Below are 9,819 nucleotides of genomic sequence, written 5' to 3'. Positions count from 1 at the left end.
TAACAAACACACCGATTTTTCACATATGGCCAGTTCATTGTCTAGTGATAATTTCCCTTTAAACAGACACACTGCCTTCATCTTACAGATGAATACTCTGAACTCCCACCATGTGTTATTTACTACCCCTCAGCAATGACTGAACAGAAAGTAAATTAATTCCATTATTCATATGTTAATGGAAAGGCTATATAATAATGGCCTTCACATATACAGTATAAAATTAGTCACCCGTTTCCTAAAACCATACTGGTTTGGCAGATTCACAAGTACAGAAGTTGTTGTGCATTGGGGCAGAGAATATAAAATACCCTAATAAGTACCTGTAAATACAGTGAGTTCCCCTCTGCGGTGTCCCTTAAGAAGTTTATTTAGTTCGGGGAACCGATTCCATTTTACTCCTGCAACCTGATCCGCATTCTCCAGTTGCCCAAATACCTCCTCTCGGAGTTGGCGGAAAGAGATGATAGATTTGTGGCTGGCAGGGAGAGAGGCCTTAAGGATTTTACCGATATTCAAGCCATCATTAAAGGCGTGCAGAGGACTAGGCTGCTTGTCCCCGGGGCGGATCAGGGAACATCTCTTCATGTTTAATTTCCTAGCAAATAATTTGGAGGCTTCCCAGGAGCGCAGGTCGTCCCCTAGCCACAGAACGATGCGCTTAAATTGCTCCAGGTAGGGCAAGAGGACAGGGGGGAGGCAAGAGGCTCCCCTGGGCAATGCTATGGTGGTGACTCCAGTGGATTGGTGAATGGCTAAACAGTCTACTTCACGGCTAGTGATCACCACCTCAGTCTCCTTCTTTCCCGAGACACAGAGTCCAAAGAGGTTGTAGTAACGGGCAGGCCTGGGGTAGGTTGTTTCAACGTAATGGACCTTCTGCTTGTTGCATTCTGCAGACAGTAACTTTAGGCCATTCAGGCTGGAATCCCTGGGGTTATACCACGGGAACACCAGGCTTTTTGTAGGCTGGAAACACTTCACCCCAAACTTCTTAAGGGTATTGTTGGCAATCTTTGTAATGTTGAACATGGCCTTGATTTGGTGGGACTCTTCTTCCCCCAAATCAGAGAACCACACGGCCCTGTCCCAGATCCTGCGCACCTCGCTGTCCTTCAGCTGATCCTCCGCAGAGTCCGAGTCGCTGTCCACCAGGTACCCAGCCAGGATCTCTGGGCTCAGGTGGGAGCAGCCTTCTTTGTGCAGCAGCTCCATGCTGTCCTGGAAGTCTTCCCAGCTGCCCTCCAGCAGAGTGGCCTTGCACAGGAAGCGCCCGGTGGTCTTGTCAATAAACAGGCATGTGTCCTGCTCGGGGGTGAAGGGGCTGGGGACGTGCAGGCAGCTGTAACCATCGTGGAAGGACACATTCTTGGAACGAAGGTACTGGCGGATTTCTGTCATAGTTACCGGCTGCAGGGAGCCATGATCCAAGGCTGTGAGGAGACCCTTCTTAAAGTGCCTGCGGATGGGCTCCCCCGGCACATGGATAGATTTCCTTGGGCTCCGAGCAAGTTTAAGGTCGGCTTGTTTCCTAAGACAAGTGGTGAGGAGGTAGCCCCTGGCGGGGATAAGCTGCTGGATAACGACAGCCTGCACACGCTTAAACCACAGGCGCAGCATTCTCCACACAACATGTCCACACTCTCATCTCATGAGCAGCTTCATAGGGCGACTCTTTATTAGGATCACTAAACTCGCCTCACTGAGCCGACACAGCCTCTGCATCGGGGTTCTGTTTTCCCGCTTAAGTAACAGCACACATGTGAGCACAGGGCGCCGCCATGACACACTTGCCCTCGGAAATTCAGTAGCGCATGCGCTAACCCTCCTCTCTCCCCTGGAAGGTAAACACCGAGTTTACAGTATGATCACGTGATCTGGAAAGATCATCACTTGATGGGAGAAGGGGAGGAGCCTGGCTGGTGAAAAACAAGTATTACATAGGGAACTAAAGTTTACAATAAAATTAATTCCCACAGACGTATAAAATGTATTTACTGTTTAATATCATCGCTAATGACTATATTCCCTTATCAAATATGGCCGCTGATCCCAAACTAGTGAGGTCACGAGAGCCGCTGCCTGGACAGAGCGCTTCCGGGTCAAAGGCGTCATTGTGTCGGGGTGACCGTGGGGTTGCTTGTGGTGAAAGAGACATGACAGCTCGCGGGTCCCCCAGCCGGTTTTTGCAGAGTGTGCTACAGAATGGAGTGGGCAGATATGTGTGTCAGCTCAAGAGGGTCTCGCTGATCTTCAGTAAGGACTCGCAGACCTCCCGGGGAGCCAGGTGAGAGGCTGGGGGGGGGGAGAGAGGCTGGTGTGTGTGTGTGTGTGTGTGTGTGTGTGGTGTGTGTGTGTGTGTGTGTGTGTGTGTGTGTGTGTGTGTGTGTGTGGTGTGTGTGTGTGTGTGTGTGTGTGTGAGAGAGAGAGAGAGAGAGAGAGAGAGAGAGAGAGAGAGAGAGAGAGAGAGAGAGAGAGAGAGAGAGAGAGAGAGAGAGAGAGAGAGAGAGAGAGAGACTGGTGTGTGTATGTATGTATGAGAGGCTGGTGTGTGTGTGTGTAGGGGCTGGTGTGTGTATGTATGAGAGGCTGGTGTGTGTGTGTGAGGCTGGTGTGTGTGTGTGTAGGGGCTGGTGTGTGTATGTATGAGAGGCTGGTGTGTGTGTGTGAGGCTGGTGTGTGTGTGTGTAGGGGCTGGTGTGTGTATGTATGAGAGGCTGGTGTGTGTGTGTGAGGCTGGTGTGTGTGTGAGAGAGGCTGGTGTGTGTGAGTAGGGTTGCCACCTGGCCGGTTTTTTACCGGCCTGGCCTGTTAAAATTATGGTTGATCCCAATGTTATTAATAGGGAAAAAAGAGAAATATATAGGAAGGCTGGTATTTTTTTCCCGAAAGGGGGGAACCCTATGTGTGAGAGAGAGAGAGAGAGAGAGAGAGAGAGGCTGGTGTGTGTGTGTGAGAGAGAGAGGCTGGTGTTTGTGTGTGTGTGTGAGGGGCTGGTGTGTATGTGTGAGAGAGAGAGGCTGGTGTGTGTGTGTGTGTGTGTTTGAGGGGCTGGTGTGTATGTGTGAGAGAGAGAGGCTGGTGTGTGTGTGTTTGAGGGGCTGGTGTGTATGTGTGAGAGAGGCGTGTGTGTAGGGGCTGGTGTGTGAGAGAGAGGCTGGTGTGCGTGTGAGAGAGAGGCTGTGTGTTAGAGAGAGAGGCTGGTGTTTGTGTGTGTGTGTCTTTAGGGGCTGGTGTGTGTGTGTTTAGGGGCACTGATTTTCACATTAAATGGGAGCGTAGGTGAGGGAGAGGCTGGGGCAGCAAAGAGAGAAAATACACTTGTTTTTGGATCTTTAAGAAATTGCCTTTTCCAAGACTTATAAAACATTCCATGCTATATATATATATATATATATATAGGTGAAGAATGGCGGCACTCACAGGATTTTCAGGCGAAGTAAAGAAAAACTTTTTATTTAACTCGACGTTTCGATCCCTCACAGGGATCTTTCTCAAGAGTATACATACATGCAACCCATGTTGCATGTTTGTATACTCTTGAGAAAGATCCCTGTGAGGGATCGAAACGTCGAGTTAAATAAAACGTTTTTCTTTATTTCGCCTGAAATAAACCCTTGAACCATTTGTAGGGTATCTTACTACTCAGGCAATATACGTCCCTTTCCTTCTGAATTCCTAATTAGAGGAATTTGTTATAAAGACAGACTGCTCAGCATTATTGGAAGCTTCAAGGTGCCATCATTAGGCTCATAGTATTACAGAGCAATGTGGTGTCCAGCATCGCTATTCACTTGCACTGAGAATATCACCGATTTTAGTCTGCCATATGTAATCAACAACTTCCAGGGCATCACACACTATATCACACATATATTCTGCTTTAATGATGTTAGCGCTGTCCTTTAGCTCATCCGATTGATTAGCAGTTTTAGCAATCACAGCGTAACCTTGAATTAATTCAAGACATAAAGGAATCGATAAACTTTAATGAACGTGTGGGTGTATCATTTTGTATTTATGGTTTATCCCTTTTTGCTTTTCAGAGAATTTATTGAAGAGAAGGCGGTGGATTTTGCCAGGAAGAACCCCAGTGTGGTGCTGTATGTTCAGCCTCACAAATGCAGCGTTCCCAAACTAGTGGCAGAATATTGTAAGTATAAGAAGAAGGTGCTCAGGTTTTGCCACAAGTGATTTTAGAAGAAACATCCCATCTCCAGTATAAGGGAGGTACACCCAGCAATATAGGCAGGTCAGACTGGTAATCTGTGGGTTCTGGCAAATGCCAGAGCGGCTGCTGTAAGATGCCATAGACAGTCACTATTTATTTTTGGGCCTGTGGGGGCTATTTGGGCCTCGGTGTACTTGAAACGCCAGGGCTTTACAGCAAGAAAGACAGTGCAAAGTGCAATTAAAAGGCAGTGATCTGATGTTTATTTGCACTCTTACTTTCTTTGTTGCTGTAATACAGCAAGTCACGGGGGGTCATTTATCATCACTGGGCAAATATGCCCATGGGCAGTAATCAAATAGCTGCATTCATTGTTCTACTTGCTGGCTGGCTTCAGAAAGCTAATCACTGATTGGTTGCTATAGGTAACTGCCCATGGGCAAATTTGCCCAGTGTTGACAAATGAGCCCCACTGTGTTCTGTTTCAGAGCAGAGACACCTACAGCTACCTACCCCCTTGAAGAGAGCGCTGACTGCATTTGGCAGCTTTCTATTCAAGAGAGATGGGCCAGGGTATCCACATTGGTGTCCCCCTACACACCCCCAACTTGTGAATCATTCAGCTGTGCAAGTTAGGGAGCAACAAAAGTTGGAGGCTGCAATGGGGCCCTACTACCACCTGCCCTATAGCCTTATTTATTTTTTTATAGCTTTTTTTTATATCTTTCTTTGACTTATTCCAGCTTTCAAATAGGGGGTCATTGACCCGATCTAAAAAAAACAAATGCTCTGTAAGGCAACAAACATATTATTGCTGTTAGTTTTTATTACTCATCTTTCTATTCAGGCCTCTCCTATTCATATTCCAGTCTCTTATTCAAATCAGTGCAACCAGATTGCCAAAAATTACAAACCGGAGAGCTTCTGAGTAGAAAGCAAAATAACTCAAAAAACACAAATTATTAAAAATGAAAACCAATTGCAAATTGTCTCATAGTATCACTCTCTACATCATACTAAAAGTTAACTCAGAGGTGAACAACCACTTTAAAGGAACAGTAACGTCAAAAAATAAGTGTTTTAAAGTAATGAAAATATAATGCAGTGTTGCCCTGCACTGGTAAAACTGCTGTGCTTGCCTCAGAAACACTACTATTGTTTATATATATATATATATATATATATATATATATATATATATATATATATATATATATATATATATATATATATATATATATATATATAAATAAGCTGCTGTCTAGCAATGGGGGCAGCCATTCAAAGGAGAAAAGGCTCAGGTTACACAGCAGATAGCCAATAAGCTCTGTCTGTCTAATGGTGTTATCTGTTATCCATTTGTTAACCTGTGCCATATAGCCGTTTTTCAATTTCCGCCATTGCTCCACAGCAGCTTGTTTATATGAACTATAGTAGTGTTTCTGAAGCAAACAGATCAGTTTTACCAGTGCAGGGCAACACTACATGATATTTTCATCACTTTAAAGCACTTTAATTTTTTTGGTGTTACGGTTCTTTTAAGTACTTACTCTTGCACTTCTTCACCAGTCTTAATGTTTAAACAAACCACAAGGTGGCACTGTGTCCCCAGTTTTTAGTTGTCTTTCACTTCTCTGGCACAGCTGTTGAACTGGTTTGTACATGACATTTGCTATAAGTTTTCCCCAATCAACAGTGAGGGCTAAATTGTGATCTGTGTTTGCTGGACTCCAACGCCAGGAAACCTCATCAGCTGGGAAGAAGAGAGCTATTAGTAGGCATGCCGCCTAATTTGGCATGTACATTATTTCTAATTAGTTATTTTAGCATTATAATCTAGAACTTCCACCCAAAACATGGAGCTGGTCAGGGGATGTAGTGCAACAGCCAAATCCTGTTTATAAAGGTAATGCCCAACCTGTGGCAATGAAGCTGTTGTTGACTTCAACTCCCAAATTCCCTTCTTTCAGCTTGAGAAAGTTGCTGGGAATTTTAGTTCATTATTTTTGAAAGGGCATGATTTACCAGATACACACATGTCTATAAGGCTGCTGCTTAGACATATACTAGCCTTAAAGGGATACTGTCATGGGAAAACATGTTCAAAACACATCAGTTAATAGTGCTGCTCCAGCAAAATTCTGCACTGAAATCTATTTTTCAAAAGAGCAAACAGATTTTTTTATATTGAAACTTGAAATCTGACATGGAGCTAGACATATTGTCAGTTTCCCAGCTGCACCCAGTCATGTGACTTGTGTTCTGATAGATGCCAGTCACTCTTTACTGCTACACTGCAAGTTGAAGTGATACCACCCTCCTCCCCCCCCCCCCCACCCAGCAGTCTAACAACAGAACAATGGCATGGTAACCAGATAGCAGCTCTCTGACACAAGATAGGTCTCTGGTAGATCTAAGAACAACACTCAATAGTAAAATCCAGGTCCCACTGCAACACCTTCAGTTACATTGAGTAGGAGAAACAACAGCCTGCCAGAAAGCAGTTCCATCCTAAAGTGCTGGCTCTTTCTAAAAGCACATGACCAGGCAAAATGACCTGACATGGCTGCCTACACACCAATATTACAACTTACAGAACAATGCACTTGTTGGGTTAGAAATTAAAATTTATATTGTAGAGTGAATTATTTTCAGTGAAAACAGTGTAATTTAGAAAAAAAAACTACACCATAAAAATCATGACAGAATCCCTTTAATCAGCACCAGCGAATTGAGAGGAGCCAGCATGGAGGCAGCACAGAGCTGCTGTACTGGGGTTGGAATACAATGATCCTGTTCAAACACTTGAAACTTAGGTTGCCCTCTAAGTGTATCTGCTGCCCAATCACCAGTGTATATCCCAAACAGAGACCTTTCTTTTATTTATTACATGGCACTAGTTGGTAAGATAAACACACACACACACACATATAATACACAAAAGCCATGAATATCTTGTAAATTATATCCTTATAAACGGTAAGTTCTGATGTCATCAGTTATAAACGGTGAGTTCTGATGTCATTTCTGTCACATGACTCGCTGAAATTTGTGTATTATAATAAATAAAGTACCCCAGTTGCAAAATATGAGGATATTAGAAGTTACCTCGGTGTTTCATGACCTTTATAAAAACTCCTCAGTAACTTATCATGATACTCCTCGGTAACTTATAATATCCTTATAATTTACAGGAGGGGGTACTTTATTCACTATATATTTTGGTTGTGGACAGCACTCCGTTTGAAAACAATACCTGGGTGCACGGTAAAGGAAATATATATATATAGAAAGAAAGACCAGCAACACCAGGGTTTTGCAAAAAGTTGATGTCAATGTTATGAAGTGTCTGAGATATGCATATTTATAAATAGGCTTTTGTGTAAGTTATTTACAACAAAGGGGAACTACAGTGATTTTAGCTTTTTCCGTTTTTAATTTAACGTTTGTTTCTCCCCAGTGAATGGTGCGGTGAGAGAAGAAGCCATTAACAGCAAATCAGCCGATGATATTGTACAACTGATGCAAAAAATGGCCAACCAGTCCGGCCTGGATATAATCCGTATCCGCAAACCCTACCACACTGATACCCCCAGCATTCAGGGACAATGGCACCCCTTCACTAACAAACCCTCATCTATTAATGTGAAAAGCTTTGAAGCTTTCAGTGAACACACTAAATCCATGCAATAAACCAAAATGTGTGTTATTCTCACTGGTGTTTCATCAGATAAAGTAGGGGTGCTTATAGGTTGGACACCCCAGCAATGCTTTGGGCTGTTTGTGCATTGATTAACTGGATACATTTGGTGATGTGAATCAGAAGTTGTGATGGTCGGTCCGTAGATTTATGCCTCTCACTTATAGGGGGGGGCTGATGCAGTTCAACCTGCTCAGAGCTTTCCATTCTAACATAGTTGTATTATATCAATAAAAACATTTTTGGTAAATTCTCTTTTGTAGTTACCATGTGTCAACCAACTGGGGTGACTGTTATAACTCCTTAGCCTTAACTGGAGGGAAAAAGCTGTTAGCAGTCAGAAAAATATATGTAATATGTTGTGATATAACTTTAATGTAGAGCTGTAATATATTGATTATATATTGATCAAATTTATCAAAATATTCAATATACAAAGGGAATGACAACCCAAAAATTAGTTGTTTGCCTGATTAAAAAAAAACACAATTCTAAGCAACTTTGCAATGGGCATTCATAATGAATTTTCTATGTTTTAATATATATATATTCCAACAAAGAAGTCCAGACTCCAATTGCAAGTAAAAAAGTCCTTTATGTGCAAAAAATTGCTGCAACGTTTCGAAGCTCCCGCTTCTTTGTCAAGCATCACATAACATCATGTCATCATTTCCTTTTTAAAGGTTACTAATTAACACACTCAACAGGTGAATTCAAGTCTCACAGGATTTAACCCTCGCTGTACTTGACTACAATTCGCTAGTATAGGCAATAGTACATATTGAGCACTATAGACATCTCAACATTTTATATCATATAACATTATTAAGTCAATCATGATAGGGTCAGAAAAGAATAACAATATCTCCCTGTGTGCTAACATACAAAGTCCCCTTGCCCACCCCATATTCACAAAATTCATATTTACATAAATGCATACAAGTCGTATTCCCTATTGAGACCTCTAGGATGCAATGTCTGTAATGCATGTATCCAAAATTTCTCCCTTCTTTGGAGTAACAAGAGTCTGTTGCCCCCCCGACGTGGGGGGGCAACAGACTCTATCACCAAAAATCTCAGGCTCGCTGCAGTATGTCGTGCACACTGGAAGTGAAGTGGAACTGGTAATTTCACCATCTCTTTGCGTATAGTAGATTTATGTTGGCTGATCCTATCACGGATCGGTTGTATGGTCTCACCAATATAAGCCAGCCCACATGGACACTTCAACATATACACGACATACTCCGAATCACAAGTGAAGTGACCCTGTATGTCAAACTTCCTTCCTGTATAAGGATGCGAAAAGGCATTGGTGCGTATCACACTAGAACACTGTGTGCATCTACCACACGGGTACATGCCATTCCTAAGTGGAGCCAAGAGTCTCTGAGGACTCACTTTCGCTGTGCCCAAATCTGATTTAACAAGCCTGTCTCTCATATATATATTGCTGTTGAAAGCAGTATCGGTCCCTTTCTATTCTCTGCCCTGATGTCTCAGACTGTTGATACAATGTAAGACAAGGCAGCTGATTAACAGACCTTAGCCCTAACGAATGCGCTAAAACTCTGCATGTCTGAGCAAATTTGCACATGGGCAGTAACCCATGGCATCCAATCATAATTACTTATTAATTAATTGCTTTCAGTGTTCAACCTGTAGCTGGCTGAAAAAAAGCTAATCACTGGTTGCTATGGGTTACTGCCTGGGTGCAAATTTGCCCAGTGTTTATTAAGGAGCCCCTTTGTCTTTAAATGGAATAGAAAGGCAAAATAATAAAATCCCATTTTTACTTTCTTTAATGATAAAGAAACCTATCTCCAATATACTTCAATTAAAAACTGTGTACTGTTTTTATAAGAAACCTGACTGTATGCAGTGAAATTCCCCCTTCATTTACTTGCTCTGACAGCTGTGGATAGGAAACTTCAGATGGTCCCTAACT

At 42.8% G+C, this 9,819-nt stretch overlaps 2 protein-coding genes across 2 annotated transcripts in view; one reads left to right on the top strand and one right to left on the bottom strand.

Annotated features, from left to right (window-relative positions):
• Window positions 1–1,712, bottom strand: part of twnk.L (twinkle mtDNA helicase L homeolog) — a 13,114-nt gene extending 11,402 nt beyond the window's left edge. Inside the window, 1 exon segment of the mRNA NM_001091071.1 lies at window positions 324–1,712. Within this exon segment, the coding sequence (NP_001084540.1) occupies window positions 324–1,620 (1,297 nt within the window). The 5' untranslated portion in view covers window positions 1,621–1,712.
• A 396-nt stretch (window positions 1,713–2,108) lies between these two features.
• Window positions 2,109–8,121, top strand: mrpl43.L (mitochondrial ribosomal protein L43 L homeolog). The gene is given in 3 exon segments (NM_001086056.1): window positions 2,109–2,287; window positions 4,047–4,153; window positions 7,632–8,121. Coding segments are annotated over 3 exon segments (471 nt in total). The 5' UTR covers window positions 2,109–2,156; the 3' UTR covers window positions 7,865–8,121.
• The last annotated feature ends 1,698 nt before the right edge of the window (window positions 8,122–9,819 follow it).

Source organism: Xenopus laevis, chromosome 7L, assembly GCF_017654675.1.
Source record: "Xenopus laevis strain J_2021 chromosome 7L, Xenopus_laevis_v10.1, whole genome shotgun sequence".
Classification (NCBI taxonomy): domain Eukaryota; kingdom Metazoa; phylum Chordata; class Amphibia; order Anura; family Pipidae; genus Xenopus; species Xenopus laevis.
Note: the sequence above shows the minus strand (reverse complement) of the source record. Positions and strands in the feature narration are given on the sequence as shown.